Here is a 16,426-nt window from a genome sequence, read left to right as displayed (position 1 = left end):
ACCCTGATGCTGGGAAAGACTGAAGGTAGGAGGAGAAGGGGGTGACAGAGGATAATATGGTTGGATGGCATCCAACTCAATAGACATGAGTTTGAGCAAACTCCAGGAGATAGTGAAGGACAGGGAAGCCTGGCGTGCTGCAGTCCATGAGGTTGCAAAGAGTCAGACTCCACTTAGTGAGTGAATAACAACAATCCCATCACCCTAATTGTGATAAGAGTGACGCATGGGCCTAAGGTATTTGGACCAACGACACAGCAGGTGCTGAACATCTGCTCTCCCTGTGGGAGTCTGGAATTTGGGTGTGTCTGGTAGAGGGTGCTGTGACCAGCTCATAATGGCAACTCTGGGCTTTTTGTTTTAACTTTTTAGCGGTGTTTCGAGCCATTCGGGAGACCAGGGAATCTCTGTATTGGAAGTGGAGAGAAGTGGAGAGTGTTGACTACTGGACCACCAGGAAAGTCCCCCAAAAGCCCCAGACTCTGATCTCTAACAAGCTCCTCCTGACATTCAATGTGTTGTCATGGCTGTTTGCTGGAGAGTTAGGGGAAGATGTGCTCTATAAACCTTTTCCCTGTGCTTTGAATCCTTTTGCCATAATAAATCACAGCCAAGAGTCTTCCTAGTGAATCAATGAATCCGGGGACCCTGGGTCCCCCTGACACATGACCCATTACTGAAAAAGGCTACTGAGGGGCGCGGTGACGCAACAGGTTCGCGACTGCCTCCCTCTGCCCTGTGTCCCGCCTTCCGCCTTTCTGTGCTCCAGGCCGGTCGCGGACCTGTTGGTGGACGAGATCAGTGCAGCGTGCCCCACGGGTGACAGTGCTGTAGCGTGGGGGCCCCGCCAGGGCGGCAGGCCACTGCGGGCGTGGGCGGCACTCGCGCAAACCCCGCCGTGACCACCCTCCCCTGGCATCGTGGCGTTTTCTGATGACCTTGGCCTGAACCAACATTCACTGGATTCATTGGGGGCTTTCTACAGTTCCACCATTCCTCTGTCTGTGCTCGCTGGCATTCTTTGCTAAACAAGAGCCTTCCCTCAGCAGCCAAGGGTGAACTACAGCACCTCTCCGCCTCCCAAAAGGCGGGTAAATGCTGGCCTTCTTTTAATTGTCAGTGTTCAGAAGGAACGGAGCCAGAAAGAGCCCCGCGCACTTGTCGTTGCGGGGCCTTGCCACTAGGAGGCGGAGGCGTGCGACCCGGCGAGGCTGGCGCGGGCACGTGACGTCACTCCGAGTGCTGGCGAGCCGGCGCGGGAGCGTGACGTCACACCGAATCCCATCGAGGCCGGCGCGGGCGTGTGACGTAACGCAACGCGCCCAGGCATAGCGGCGAGGTAACTGGTATCTTGGGGTCTCGGCGCGGTCGCCATGGGTCCGCGAGTACAACTCCCGCCCGAAATCCAGCTGGCGCAGCGGCTGGCGGGGAACGAGCAGGTGACCCGGGATCGGGCGGTGAGGAAGCTCCGGAAATACATCGTCGCCAGAACTCAGCGGGCCGAAGGTTGGCGCGGGGTTGGCGGGATGTGGGCCGGGGGCGTCTCGCGAACCGGGCCGGGCTGGGGGCGCGGGGTGGCCCGGGTTGGGGGCCGGCGGCCCGAGTTAGCTGACTTTCCAACCGCGTGGAGCCTCCACATGGTCCGGCCGGCCGGGCGGAGCCTGGTCGGGCCGTGGCGATGCTCCCACCCACCCGCCGGCTCGCGCTCCTGCCTCAACGCGTGGCCCTGATCCCCTTATGCACGCTGACTGACTTGAAGGTGCGCGGCGTCACCTCGTTGTCGGCCGCCATGTGTCCCTCTGCGGAGGGCCATCCCCCACCCCACCCCAGCCAAGCCCCTAATCTATTTCCAGTTCCGACTTGCCTTACTCTGGGAACAGGACCCTGTCAACCCGTATATCCCACTATCCCTGCTAGCCACTGTTTGGGCACCATGTTTTTTTGTCTTAGAGCGTCATTTGTCACTGTTGGTAGTGTTTTCTTGTGTAATTGTTGGATTGTCGTCTGAGTTTCATGCAGCATACAGTTGTCAGAAATCACCGCTTCTTCAGTCCTTGGTGGTTCTCAGAATGTGGTTCTCAGAACGTGGCCCCATCAGCAACTTCAGCATCACCTGGACATTTGTTAGAAATGTAAATTTGTGAGTCCCATCCCAGCCCTGCTGAATCAGAAGCTCTGGCAGATGGGCTGTGTGTGTGCCTAGTCTTGTCAGCCATCTTTTACTCTTTGTGACCCTATGGGCCATAGCCCACCAGGCTCCTCTGTCCATGAGATTCTCCAGACAAGAATACTGGAGCGGGTTGCCATTTCCTCCTCTAGGGGATCTTACCAACAGGGATGGAATCCACGTTTCTTGTCTCCTGCATTGGAAGGCAAGTTCTTTATCACTCACGCCACCTGGAAAGCCCAGGAATCTTTAAAGAAACCCTCCAGGTGATGCCATCCTATTAATAAAGTCTGAGAACCACTGCTCTGGAACCGGGTGCCAGAACATAGTTAAGACCTCAGTATATACTTGTTGGGTGATTTTATATATCTGTCTTCATCAGTCAGTTTATATATCTGTCAGTCAGTTCAGTTGCTCAGTCGTGTCTCTTTGCAACCCCGTGGCCAACTCTCGGAGCTTGCTCAAACTCATGTCCATTGAGTCAGTCAATGATGCCATCCAACCATCTCACCCTCTGTCGTCCCCTTCTCCTCCCGCCTTCAATCTTTCACAACATCAGGGTCTTTTTTAATGAGTCAGTTCTTCTAATCAGGTGGTCAAAGTATTGAAGCTTCAGCTTCAGCATGAGTCCTTCCAGTAAATATTCAGGACTGATTTCCTTTAGGATTGACTCTTTTGATCTTCTTGCAGTACAAGGGATTCTCAGAGTGTTCTCCAACACCACATTTCAAAAGCATCAATTCTTTGGTGCTCAGCTTTCTTCATGGTCCAACTCTCACATCCATACATGACTACTGGAAAAACCGTAGCTTTGACTAGATGGATGTTTTTCGGCAAAGTAATGTCTCTGATTTTTAATATGCTGTCTAATTTTGTCATAACGAGCCTGAATAAGGTAATGTGTAATTTTAAAATTTAAAAAGTGTACAAAGCCCAGGTGTAACACTGAACTGTGGCCAACAGATTCACTTGCATAGCCACCATCCAACCCAGGAAATGGTGACTCATTCAGTTTTGAATCTCAAAAATGGAGCACAGTCTCTGATACTTGGAGATTCTTGGTAAACATTTATTGAATGAATCAAGCAGCAGTTACCTGAGGAGACCCTGCAGCCACTGGCCCAGCAGGTTCTGAGTTGGGAGGATTGGTTCAGAGCGAGGGCCAGGTACCTGTACAGTAAGAGGCCTTTGGTCTAATTCAGGCAGTCACAGTTCTCTGTTCTGGCACTAAAAGATGGGCTTCATTTAGTCTGAATGGTGCTGTTTCTGGCGCAGGTGGTTTCACTCATGATGAGCTGCTGAAGGTGTGGAAAGGGCTGTTCTATTGCATGTGGATGCAGGACAAGCCGCTGCTGCAGGTGAGTTGCCCAGGAGGCTACAGAAGGCGCTGGGGCCGCAGTATGAGTGGGAGGGCAGACGAGCATGTTGTCAGCCCTCATTTTACTGCAGCATACGTGCTGAGCGCAGTTTTATAGCTTTGATGCTATTTTTTCTTAAGGCCTGGAGGGCCAGGGCCTTGGGTTAGGGAGGGTCTCACACTTGGTGAGTTGGGCACCATAGCGATGCTGGTGAATGCCAAGGTACATCATGGCTGAAAACTGGGTTTTCTGGCTTTTTTGGCTGGAGGTGGGGGTGGTTGTGTGCTCTTAGTACCCTGACCGGGACCGGGGATTGAGCCCATTGCTCTGCAGTGGAAGCTTAGAGTCCTAAGCACTGGACCACTGGAGAAGTCCCTGGGTTGTCTGTTTTGTGTTTGTCAGAGATGATGAGCTGAGTGCTGAAATGCTGGAAACCAGGGGACGGCATCCAAGTCTTCCGAGACAAGTATTTTTTCCTTTTTTCTATTTGTTTGGCTGCACCAGGTCTTAGTTCCCTGACCTGGGATCAAACCTGGTCCCCCTGCATTGGGAGCATGGAATGGTCTTAGCCACTGCACCACCAGGGAAGTCCCTAGCCTTTTTTTCTCAATTGTCTTTTATAAAAATAGACTTTATGTTTTAGAGCAGTTTTAGGTTCACAGCAACCTGAGAGGAGAAGATACTGTGATTTCTCACATGCCACCTCCCCCGTTGTCCACACCCCCACTGGAGTGGGCCCTTCCTCATAATCCGTGGACCCACGTATCATCAGCACCCAGAGTCCATGCAGGTTGCTCTGTTGTTGCGCCGTCCGTGGGTTGAGTACGTGTATCATGGCACACGTCCTCTGTTGTGTGTCTTACAGAGTGGTGTCACTGCCCTCCAGTACTCACCTTTCTTGGGGTGAGTCTCAGTGGGGATTGTTCGCTCTTTAGGACACCCTGAGTAGTGAGGGTACTTAATGAAGTTCAGGTGCTACGCTAGGGTCCAGTGCAGTAGGTGGTGCTTGTACACCGAGGCAGGCAGGCAGCTAGTAACCTGGGGGGTCTCCTCAGCCCCCGCTTCAGATGGCTGTGTGCTGCCAGGCTCTGCTCCCCTCCCCGCTTTGACTGTTGGTCTCCGTTACTGAGTGTTGGGCTTCGGTCAGGAGGGCAGTCCCTGCCCTTGCTTGTTGTGAGGTTAGGTGAGCATGGCTTTCGGGGAGGCCTCTTTTAGTGGTATGAGACTTCCGGACCCCAAGCTTGCTGGGCTGCGGGGCCCTGTGGAGCCAGATCCCATGATGAGTGAGGACAGTTAAGTTTCTTCCTGCCGCTGCTTGTTGCAAAGGATCCCGTTTGTTCAGGGACTGAGGGCGTTTGTCCTATTTCTGTGCAGGAGGAACTTGGCCGGACCATTTCCCAGCTTGTCCATGCTTTCCAGACCACAGAGGCACGTAAGTATCTTTGCCACGTTGAGACCCAGCCCCTGAACATGAGGCCTGCGTTCTGAGAGTGGGAGCGAGGGCCCCATCCCGGCTGGAGTTTGCTGGTGCGGGAGAGGCTATTCTGGCTTCCAGCACATGTTCCTCACTCACCCAGGACAGAGGTCTGGAGCCCTCCGAGGTCTGGAGGGCTAATGCCTTCCATTTAGAGTCTCAGTGGAAGCTGTGGAGTGTCCACACCTGACGGCGTGAGCTCCCTGCAGCGCGTCTTCCTGACTCTTCTTTGGACCAGCATCGGGATCCTCAGCCCTGCCACCTGCCCTTTGGCATCACTTGTGTCTTTAGAAATCCTGATGTGTGTGTAGACCCTGGTCCTGTTGAGTCGCGTTCTGGGGATGGGGCCCATGTGCCAGCATCTGTGACCTCCCTGCCCTGCTCCAAGGGCAGCCAAGGCCAGGCGGCCTCCCTGGTCTGGACCTTGGGACCACGGGGCCATTGCTGGTGGTGCCTGGGCTGTGTGGGTAGGTGTAGTTCGGTTATGGTTCAGTAGCCAAAGTCATCAAAAGCAGGGGTTGTGCAGTTACAGACACTACTTTCTTCTCTTGGGAGACTCTCTGTACCACATCTGAGGAAATCCATTCTCTGTAAGTTTCATCTTTTAAGAACGTGCAGAAGCGTTTCTGTGCTCAGCAGGAGGGCAGGTACAGAGCGTCCAGTTGTTGACACTTGAGTGAGGTAATGGACACAGTTCTGTCCTTCGCTGGGCTGTCTGACCAGCCCTGTCTGTGGGGATGCTCTGCAGCAGGCGATAGTGGTGGCCTTCGTGTCCTAGGTCGGGGCGTCGGCAGGCCAGGATCTCTTCAGGCCTCTTCTCTAGGCGTGTGGATGTCCGTCTCTTCCTGTGTCCTCACGTGGCCGTCTGGCTGTGCATGTCTGTGTCTTGAATCACCTTATAAGGGCAGCAGTCAGGTTGGATTAGGGCCACACCAGTGACCTTTTCTCTTCATCGCCTCTTCAAAGACCTGTCTCCCAAGTATAGTTATATGCTGAGGGTTGAGGGTTAGGACTTTGGGGGACCTGGTTGAACCCACAGCCCCCTGGTCCTGACATACCTGTTATTGGCAGGGTTTTGTGTTTGATCAGGTCAGCGGATCCAGTGGGGCCAGTGGTGGGGTGGGGTGTAGGTGCTGGGGCAGGGGCAGTGGCAGTGGCCGTGTGGGGAGGGGCAGCCTGGGCAGCGCCTCTCCTGCTAAGCCTCACCTTCTCTTTACGCTTGATGTTCAGAGGATGTGGCTATGGTTCAGGCTTCTGGCTGGACTGTACTTTTCTTTCTGAGGTTCCTGAAAGTCGCATTTTTAAGCCACATCTGCAGCACTGCTCTTAGCGCACTCAGGCCGAGGGCCCCCAAGGCCACTGCCGTGGGACATCCTGACCAAGTTTCTTCATGGTCTCTGTTCTCCCCTGCCCTCCAGAGGCGGCTACTGCTTCCCCCCAACTCTTCTGGTGTTGTCCCTCCCCTAGAGCACCTGTTCCTTCAGACCTTCTGGCAGACCATGAACCGTGAGTGGCCAGGCATCGACAGGCTGCGCCTGGACAAGTTTTACATGGTGAGGATGCTGCCCACTCCCCTCAAGGGGCCCCATGGTGCTGGGCTGGGGAACAGCGCTCCCAGAGCCGAGCTCGGCGTCCGGGCTCCTGACAGTGCTGAGGGCAAGGCCCCTGAGGGGTGACCTGGTGTGTCTGGAGGCTCCGCCCCTGCAGATGGGCTTCTCCTCGTCCTGTTTTCACTCTGGGAACATCCATCACAGACATCAGTCCTGGTGCTGTGGTCGCCCCCCAGCGTCCATCCTGCTTCTCCTGGGAGGCTGGCATCCCGGCCCCAGGCCCGGCCCCCGGCCACTCTCGAGGGCACACAGATGGCGGGCAGCGGGGGGGTCTGGGCTGGTCTGCTAACGGGGTCTCCTCCTGTGCCACAGCTCATGCGGATGGTCCTGCACGAGGCGCTGAAGGCCCTGCAGATGCAGGGATGGGACGAGAGGTGGGTGCCTGTTCTGTTCACACCTGTTGCTGGGTGGTCTGTATCCCTCCAGACTGAGAGGGTCTGTGTTTTCTGGCTCACCTCAGGCCTCCCTGGCAACTGGCAGCCGGTTAGGGTCCTCCAGTGGGGCTGGGCAGGGCTCTGCTGGTCTTAGCTACCCCTCCCGGCTACTCCCTCCTCGAGACAGGTGGGCAGGGCTCCCTGGGCAGATGGGCGGGGCTACTGCTGCCTGGACCTGTCTGTCACCTGCCGCCCTGCATCCAGGTTCCGCCAGCAGGTTTCCAAACCTCCAGGGGGCGGACTGACATCACAACATAAAGTGAGTTTCTGCAGATATACGTTTTAAATATATATGTTAAATATATACAGATATACGTTTTAAAGTTTTTGAAATTAAATTTTTAAAAAATTTTTTTGTAATGATAGGCGAGCTCAATACAAAGAACTCAGAAAAACTTTTTAAAAACATTGAAAAGCAATTTTAATTCCAGCAGACAAGTACTTAAAAGAATTTTTTTTTTTTTTGGCTGTGCTGCATGGCTTGTGGGGCCTCATTTCCCCAACTAGGGTTTGAACCCCAGCCATGGCAGTGAAAGCCCAGAATCCACTAGGCCACCAGGGGACTCTCTGACAATTACTTTTAAAATATGGTGGTGGTCTGTGCTTTATACGAAAGGGGCATGGAATTGGGTGTGGAATTTATAGAGACTACTTTTTTATTTTACTGCAAGTGTGTCCAAATATCCCACCTGTGAGTGTCCTGCCGCCACCAAATTTGGGGAGGGCGGGTGCTAGGGGAAAGGGCTTAGAAACAGCTGATTTTGAATTGATTAGTGTTTAAAAAATGATGGTAAAACAATTTATTTTTAAGCACAAGGATAATAAATCTAGGACCCAGATGTCAAAACAGCTACCAGACTGGAAAGGGCAACTTATGGCCTACATCACTGTAGGACTTTTCCATCTTCTGGATTGCAGAGTTCAAGTCTTGCCCCTGGCCTAACCTCCAGCCAATAAAAAAATCAGCAGGAGTTGGACTGTAGTTACTGGAGCTGTTTTTCTAGGTTGAGAATGGCTATGGGTGACTTGACTCCACGTTTAGGGCCAGGCTGCCTCTGGTTTTTAGTGATATGAGGCAGTGTCCCTCATATCAGCATTTAGGGCTCTGCTGTCTGGGGGCGGGGGCGGCACAGGGTTTGCAGCAGGCTCTGTGGAAGTGATGGTGTTACTTGTGTTAACTTGGGGGATGTTGTTAGGGAGGTAGTTCCATCCTCATTGTTGCTGGTAATTCAGCCTCAGATCCTTATGCAGAAGCTGGTAACCTCCCGTTGCCATGTGTAAACAGCTAGTTGATCTGCTTTTCTGGCCCTTTTCCATTCTCATGCGTGTAACAGACTGAGGGTGACATTCGGTAAGTATGTGTGTCACGGCCTGGGTCCCTTCTAGTCCGGGGACAGCACCCTGGTGTTGCTGGCGTCAGCGGCCCCTGGTGCTGCTGCCTGACTTGCTGCTTCTTCCCCAGACAGACCGAGCAGCTGCTGGAGCTGCTAACGACAGAGATCCTGCACCCGGACAGTGAAGCCCCCAATGGGGTGAAGAGCCACTTCATCGAGATCTTCCTGGAGGAGCTGACCAAAGTGGGCGCCCACGAGGTAGGTGGTCGGCAGCCAGGCAGGGCGAGGCGGGCAGTGGCCAGGCTGCTGGGTGCCTGTGGCCCGGGAGCTGAGCCCCAACCCTCTCCCTGCAGCTGACCGCGGACCAGAACCTCAGGCTCATCGGGCCCTTCTGCACAATCGCTGCCCAGACTCAGGAGTGAGTGCTGTCTCCCACCTGCCTCCTCTGTTCCGTTGAGTCCCGGAGGGGCTGCCCTTGGGAGATGCCGTGTGCTCATGACGGTCCAGTGGGATCCAGAGGCCAGCATGGGGAGGGGTGGGCGCAAGGATGGTCCAGCCTGACAGTGGCTCTGTGTTGCCCCTCAGCTCCCTGGTTTTGCACAACATCGCTCAAGGCATCTTTGAAACAATCGTAGAGCAGGCCCCACTGGCCATTGAAGAGCTCATGAATGAACTGGAGGAGGAGGAGCTGTCAGAGGAGGAGGAGGAGCTGTCAGAGGAGGAGGCGCAGGAGCGGGGCATGCTGTCCAGAGAGCCCCCTAAAGGTGAGGACTGCACGCTCCACGGTGACAGCCTGCGGTGGACCCTCACGTTCCTCTCCTGTCCTACCCCCTCGCTTCTGCCCTCGCCCCTGAAGTCTGTTCTCAGTGTGGCAGCCGGGCTGACCTTGGAAACAAACAGATGTGCTGTTCGCTCTCCCAGCGCCCACTCCATGTCCCCCGCCTCCTCACAACTCCCCAGGCTCTGCTCCTGTCACCGGGTATCCTCCCCGCCCCTGTGAGGTCTCTGCCCTCCATCACTCCTGCCCTGCCCTGCCCACCATTTCAAGTGCAGCCTCCCATTCCCTACCCAGCTTGCTCAATGGACATTTCCGTGGTGGATCACTTTTTGGAGTAAATCACTTAAAATTACACAAGTCACTTGCTCATCTTTCTGGCCCGTCTCCCACCACCGAATGCCTGGCCTCACCCACCAGGATGGGAGCTGTGTGTCCCTGGCGTTGGGAGTGGGCCCGCTAGATCGAGCTGGAGGAGGAAGAAGGTATGAACGAAGAGTAGGAGGCAGCATGAGTGAGGGTCCCCTTGGAGGCGGGGCCCATGGGCCTGCGTCAACGATGTCCGGTCCAGCCTGTCCATCTGGTGCTAAGTGGGTCCTCGGGGGGGCGTCAGATAGCCTTATGGCCGTGTCCTCAGGGGGTCTGTGGTGGGTCCTCGTGCCTTTAGGGGTGCGTGCCCTCCACCAGCTGCAGACTTTTCCACCCCTGCCTTTTGTCAACCGTGTGTAAGGGCACGGCTCAGGGCACTGAGTGTGTTCACGTTGTACAGCTCTCATCACCGTCCGTCTCTGGAACTTGTCTTCCCCGACTGAAGCTGTGCCCTTGCCGCCCCTGCCCAGCTCAGCTCCTGGCCCCCGCCGCCCTGCTGTCAGTCCTGTGAGCCCGCCTGTCGGCGTCTGTGTTTACAGCAGCGGGCTCACACAGTGTTTGTCTTTGTGTCTGGTTTAGTTCCCTGAGCCACGGCGTATCCTGTGTGGGAATGTTTGAGGCTGAGCAATACCACATTGAATGTGTAGTTCACGTTTTGTTCTTCGTTGGTAGATGGAGTTTGGGGTTGCTTCCGTGTTTTTCTGTTGTGGTTAGTGCTATTATGAACATGGGTGTACGAATATCTTATTTGATACCCTGCTTTCAATTCCTTTTGGTCTGCACCCAGAAGTGGGATTGCTGGGTCCTCGGGTAATCCGTGTTTAACTTTCCAGGAACCGCCACACTGTTCCCACAGCGGCGGCCTCGTTACCTTCCCACCAGCGGTGCAGGAGGGCTCTGGTTCCTCCACGTCCTCCCAGTCTCTCGTCTTCTCTGATCGCGGCCCTCCTCCTGAGTGCGAGTGCTATCTCTGTGGCTGCGCTTTGCATTTCCCTAATGACTTGGTGTCAGGCACCTCTTCATGTGCTTGTTGGCTCTTCACGTATTTTTGGAGCAATGTCTATTCAAGTCCTTGGCCCATTTTTTGAGTGATTGTTTTTTCGTTGGGTCTTAGGAGGTCTTCCTGTGTTCTGGTATCTTCCCTAGTAGCTCAGTTGGTAAAGAACTTGCCTGCAATTCAGGAGACCCTGGAGAAGGAAATGGCAACCCACTCCAGTACTCTTGCCTGGGGAATTCCATGCACAGAGGACCTGGCAGGCTACAGTCTGTGGGATCGCAAAGAGTCGGATACGACTGTGCGACTGACTTGCTCTTTCATGTGTTCTGGCTGTGACTCCTCCCCAGGTTATGATGTGCAGGTGTCTTCTGCTGTATGGGTGGCCTTCTTAATCATCTTCACAGTCTCTTGATGTACAGATTTGAAAGTTCTCATCAAGTCTGGTTGTCTTAATTTTCCATGTTACCTGTGCCTTTAGTCCAAGAAATCGTGGCCAGATCCAGTCTCCTGAGGCTTTTGCCCTGTGTTTTCATCTGAGTTTTCACTGTTTTGGTTCTTTCTTTAGGTCTTTGGTCCGAGTTGAGTTAATTTTTTAGTCTGTGTTGGTAGAAAGGGTCCAGCTTCTTTCTCTGTGTGTTGATGCTGGGTGTGCTGGCACATTTGTCGAAGGGACCGTCCTTTCGCCCCCGGACAGTCCTGTGCCCTGGTGGGAGGTCATTGGTTGGTAGGAGCAAGAGTTGGTTGCTGCAGCCTCTGAGTCCGGCACCCTTGCTGGCGCCCCTGGCTTTCTTGTTGGTCAGCCATCCCCCTCAACACTCTGCGGCCGTCCTGGACGTCCTTCCTGGCCCTCCTTCCCCTCCTTGTCCTCAGTAGCCTGAATGACCAGCCCAGATGGACCCAGGGGCCCATGGTGGCCTAGGGCCTGCCTACAGCCCTGCTATTGTCATTCTTTGCCACACATGCTCGCCGCTCAGGCCAGCTGTTGATCGAACCTGTCCTCTGGAGGTGGAGATGGCAGGGCCCCAAGTGTCTGGTGTCCGCTCCCTCACCCGAAACGGCTCTCCCTGCTTGCCTCTCAGCCCCGGCCGCCCCATGGCCGGACAGCCCCCTCCCTCCTCCTCCTGGGGCTCCTGGCCCGCCATTCCTGCCTGAGGTGCCCCCTTGTTTGGTCAGCCCCTCCCGGTTTCACTGGAAGTGGTCAGGCCCCGCCGCCTCTGGGACGGCTCTTCGGTTCCCTGTCTGGGGGGCACCGCTGCCCTGGGGCAAGGCCCTCAGTGCTCCTGCCGTCCTGCTGTGGGCTCCTCAGCCCAGCTGTGGCCCTGGCAGGCAGGGAGCCTGGGTCCCAGGTTGGGCCTGTAACTCCTGCGGCACTAGGCGTGTCTAAGTCCGTGGGGCCCTTCCGTTCTAGGTTCTGTCTGCAGGGCTCAGCCCCCCCTGGACGAGCAGGCGGGAGAGGACGACGACAGCTCCAGCACTGTCCTCCAGGTGTGTGGATGGGCCTGTGGGCTCAGCGCTCAGCTCTGGGCATCAAGCAGGGCGGCATCTGTCCGGCTGGGCCTGGGTGGGAGGCAGGGACCCTGGAGGCTCATCTGTAGAACACAGACTTGTTGAAAGGGGAGTTGGGGACCGGACCCCGGGAGGCTGAGCCCAGGTTTCCCCACTCGGCAGTCACCCCGCCTCTGCTCCCGGCCCCTTCAGGTGCTGGGGCCACTGGGGTGGTGCGTATTGGGGGCCTTTCAGGCCCCCATCGGAGCCTGAGCTCAGCAGAAAAGATCGGGGACTTCAGGTGGATTGGACCCGTAGGGGCCTTCCTAGTTAGTGTCAGATGTTGATTACTTGATGCGTTAGTAAGATTTTAGATGTCTTGGGCTAAATTCACCAGGTTAATTTTACTTGTTCCTTCCTGCTCATTTTGACATGGCTCCCGGAGGATTTACAGTTGTGCAGAGGCTCGCCATGCGGCCCCTCGTGTTCGCTGAGGCCGGCATTTGCCGGGTGGAGGAGGGCGTGGGGGCACAGCCGGGGGCATCGGGCAGCCTTGGCGTTGGTCCTCTTGCTTGTTCTCTGTTGGGTCTCATTCTGGGAGCACCTGGGGGCTGACTGGGCCTCCACGGCATCTCTCCGTTGAACAGTTTGACTACAAGGCTGTTGCTGACAGACTGTTTGAGATGGCCAGTCGCCAGGACACCCCTCCACAGAACCGGAAGCGCCTCTACAAAGTGATCCGGAAGTGAGTGCCCCGGCCCTCCACTCTGCCTGTCTTCAGATGGGTGGCCCATCTTCAGAGATCGGGTTGGAAGGGCCTTCCCTGGGGGGCGGCCTCTCCTCTTGAGATAAGTGGTGAGTGACTCTCTCTTCCTTCCAGGTTGCAGGCCCTTGCGGAAGGTGAGCGCTGGGTGTCAGGCTCGACGGCATCTCGTCCTCTGGGGAGTGGATCGGGTCACATGCTCACCCCCAGCACCGGTGGCTATGGGAGGCCAGTGGTGTTTCTTTCGGGGAGGCTGCTGTGGGCCTGTGCAACTCTCGTTCTGGTGAAGCCCAGGGGTTCTCAGGGCTGAGTGTGAGGGGTGGGGGGTGGCTGGCCCAAGAACCTGAATTTCTAGCAAGTTCCCCGGGCCAGCCACGCTGCTGGCCTGTGGTGCAACATATGGCTCCACTTCTCGGCGTGTGGCTGGTGGAGCTGCCATGGCTTGTTCTGAAAGACAGTTTCCTAGAAAGTGTAAGATTGAAGATGTAAGTGTTTCCCTCCAACATTTCATTATGAAAATTTTAAATATGTGCAAAGTCTCAAGGATTCTACGATGAGTACTTAAGATTCTACTATTAGCATTTTATCATCTTTGATTTATCATGTATTTACCCCCACCCCTCAGTCAGAGTGTACCTTCTAAATATTTCATGCTGGGGTAGTACTTTCTAGGTGAAGTTAACATACAACAGAGCACGTGAACATTGGGTTCGTCTAGTGGGTTTTGACTGAAATACGCTTGTGTGACTCAAACCCATCAGTATTTTGAAGGGTCTCCTGCCTCTTCCCCAGCTAAGTGTTTGTGAGGCAGAGCGCAGTGCGTCCAGCACTCCACATGGGCTCTTCCAGACAGTGTCTGGCAATGCCCCGTGAGCTGCCCTTGGCTGTCTGGGAATCAGACCAGGGCTCCTTGCCCAAAACTCCTGGCGGTGGTGCTTGCGGGGTGCTGGAGGCAGTGGACGCACGGACTGTAAGCACCTGGCCCGCAGCCTCCTGACCACCTGCCTTGGTCCACAGGCCTCTTCCCTGAAGCTGACATCCCAGAAGAAGCGTACCAGAATCCACGGGGCGGGAGGCGGGTGAGAATGAAGAAGCGCTTGTCCGGATCCCAGCTGCAGGACAAGACGGGTAGGCCTGGCAGTGTTGGCTTCATTACCTGGGTTCTTTTCCCCGCCCCTCCCCTGCTCATATCACCTGTGACTATGGCCTGTCTCCCTCTAGACGTGACTCCCTGCCTTCCTCCCCAGCCTGCTGCAAGCCTTCCCACCCCACCCCCCACTGCCCTGGGGGATACGGCACCCTGGCCCAGAGGCCCTCGCTGTCCCCCCCATTCTCCTTCCCTGCGGCTTGGTCTGGTGCCTCTTCCTGACCCTTGTCCGTCTTTGATTTGACCTGCTCCATGCCTCCCTTTCCTCTGCAGCCTCCTTCAGGAAGCCCCTGACCTCACTGCGCCCTCCTTGATTTTAGAGGCTCCCCCTCCCCTCCCCCATCCTCCCTCCTTCCTGCCTCTTTCCCTCCCCCTCCTGCTCCTCTCCCCTTCCCCTCCCTTCTCCCCTCCCCACCAGCTTGTACACAGGCTAGTGGCTGGAATGTGACCTGCCCATTGAAGGATCCCCATTCATCCCTGCTACAGCCCAGGCCAGTCCTGTCCGGGTCCATCTATGCCAGGGTGCTCTGCAGTCTGGACATCTTGCGCACCCGCACCAGGCTGGGCCCTGGATGCCACTCACAGCTGTCACGTTGACTGAGCTCCAGCGCCACCTTCTTGGCAGCCCCTCCACCCCTGCACACTGAGCCTGGGCCCCCCGTCCATCTCGTCTTCACCCACTTCTCTCTCTCCTGGTCCTGTCCTCTGGTCATCCTAAAGGCCCACTTCCGGGTCAGTCTCCATAGGTTGCGCACGCACCTGGTGACTGTGGACCTTCCAGCCTCACTGATGCAGGCCCCTGGGTGGCTGACTCAGGTCCATTCCCAGGGCCGTTGTGCTGAACACTGTGTCCCTGCCCTCCGGGCCTGACACCCCGGACAATCTCAGGAGTCGGAGCTGACCTTGATACTTCGTTCACTCAGCCTTGTGTTTCAGGGAGACGTGCAAAGGAGGCCTTACATTCAGACTCGAGCCCAGGATCCACGAGGAGGAGGCGGCGGCGGAGAGCAGGCGGTGACCCCCCTGTGCCCCAGGAGCGGCCCAGGGGCCATGGCAGGAGAGGGGCCCCCAGGAGGCAGCGGCGGCCTCGGGCGGGGGCCAAAGCAAAGATGGCCGGTTGCCAGGAGCCAAAGGCGAAAAGGAAGCGGACCCCAGAGGGCCAGAAGTGACATCCCCCAGGCTCCCCGGGAGAATGAGGGGACAGGACAGTCGGGCTGGGTCCCCGAGACCCCAGAAACTGACTGCTGCCCAACTTACTGTGTCAAGAAGCGGCCAAGGCCAGGACTAACGGGGTCGGGCCCTCACTTGGTGCCCACGTCCCAGAAACACTGCAGCTGTGCTGACCTCGGTCAGTCCGGCGCACCCTGGGACTGGAGGCCCCCCACAGACACCCTCCCTGGGCAGGAGACTGGCCACTCGATGGGTGTCGATAAATAAAGTGCCACGTGGCGCCCACAGACCGGTCCTGCCCTGGTGTGGTTTCACGGGATGTCTAGTCACGTGACCTGGCAGGTGCCTGGCGGCTTTGGTGTTGGTCCCCCAGAGCCTGTTCACATCTTCCTCAGACGCTGGAGACAATGCCAGGTGTTACCAGTGTAGTCTGCACGGGTACTCCATCAGCTGGGTGAGAGCCGGCAGTGCACTGGTGCTTGTGCCAACCCTGTCACGTGGGCGGGAGGGTCGGCTCCCCACCCACCCCTTATCTGTGACCTGGAGGCAGAGCTGGGTCTGAGGTTCCCATGGGCCTCTGCCCGCTGGGCCCCCTGCTCCTTTCCGCTGGGGTTCAGCTTGTGGCCTGAGCCCTGACTAGATAGGAAATAGAAATGGGATGCAGTGCAGTGTGGGCTCTGGGGGGCTTCCAGGTGGTGCTGTGCCTGTAGCAGAGGGCTGCCTGGGTTTCAGGTGGGTGTCTCCAGCCAGGCTGGCCTCTGCTAGGCCGAGGTGTGAGGCTGAGCCCAGCGAGAGGCCCAGCCTCGGGAAGACCCATAGAGGCTGGAGCTGAACCTCAGTTTACAGAGCCCAGCTGTGTGCAGGCTCGTACGCCCAGGAGGAGGACCCCAGTGGGCCCCCTTCCAGTCCAGGTGGGTGGGGAGAAGGTTGCAGGGGAGGGGAGTGCTAAGTCCCCAAGTTTACGGGGCCTCTCCCCTGTTGACAGAAGTAGTCACCAGTCTCATAGGAATAGAAGAGAGTTTTATCTGAGCCAGACAGAGGACTGGAACCCAGAGGACAGCCTCTCAGCCGAGGAGCTGATCAAGAGAAGCGAGGTTGTCAGCACAGTTTGTGTTTTTTTGGCTGCCCCACCTGGCCTGCAGGGTCCTCCCCGACCAGGAACTGAAGCTGTGCCCTGTGTGTTGGGAGCGCAGAGTCCTGACCACCGGACCACCAGGGGCCTCCGCACAGGTTTATGTCTTGTCAGAACAGAAAATCCTGACCCGTCAGGGACACTCCTGAAACTCCGGTTTCAGAACCAGGCCCCCAGGTGCACAGTGAGGCAACACGGCCTTGGCGCCTGG

General features: G+C 56.4%; 1 protein-coding gene across 1 annotated transcript; it reads left to right on the top strand.

Annotated features, from left to right (window-relative positions):
- The first annotated feature begins 1,278 nt into the window (after nucleotides 1–1,278).
- On the top strand, nucleotides 1,279–15,370 carry RRP1 (ribosomal RNA processing 1). The gene is made up of 13 exons (XM_043874958.1): nucleotides 1,279–1,506; nucleotides 3,443–3,525; nucleotides 4,900–4,957; nucleotides 6,467–6,552; nucleotides 6,922–6,983; nucleotides 8,506–8,635; nucleotides 8,731–8,795; nucleotides 8,963–9,141; nucleotides 11,927–12,003; nucleotides 12,651–12,748; nucleotides 12,884–12,903; nucleotides 13,784–13,894; nucleotides 14,850–15,370. The coding sequence occupies exons 1-13, from the start codon at nucleotides 1,374–1,376 to the stop codon at nucleotides 15,080–15,082; spliced, it is 1,335 nt and encodes a 444-aa protein (XP_043730893.1). The 5' UTR covers nucleotides 1,279–1,373; the 3' UTR covers nucleotides 15,083–15,370.
- The last annotated feature ends 1,056 nt before the right edge of the window (nucleotides 15,371–16,426 follow it).

The sequence above is a fragment of the Cervus elaphus genome, chromosome 19 (genome assembly GCF_910594005.1).
Source record: "Cervus elaphus chromosome 19, mCerEla1.1, whole genome shotgun sequence".
Lineage (NCBI taxonomy): Eukaryota > Metazoa > Chordata > Mammalia > Artiodactyla > Cervidae > Cervus > Cervus elaphus.
Note: the sequence above shows the minus strand (reverse complement) of the source record. Positions and strands in the feature narration are given on the sequence as shown.

Coding starts and splice junctions, on each gene's coding strand:
- RRP1 (XM_043874958.1), top strand. CDS start 1,374: ATGGGTCCGCGAGTACAACTCCCGCCCGAAATCCAGCTGGCGCAGCGG. Junction 6,984..8,505: donor ATGCAGGGATGGGACGAGAG/GTGGGTGCCTGT, acceptor CTTCTTCCCCAG/ACAGACCGAGCAGCTGCTGG. Junction 8,796..8,962: donor ATCGCTGCCCAGACTCAGGA/GTGAGTGCTGTC, acceptor GTTGCCCCTCAG/CTCCCTGGTTTTGCACAACA.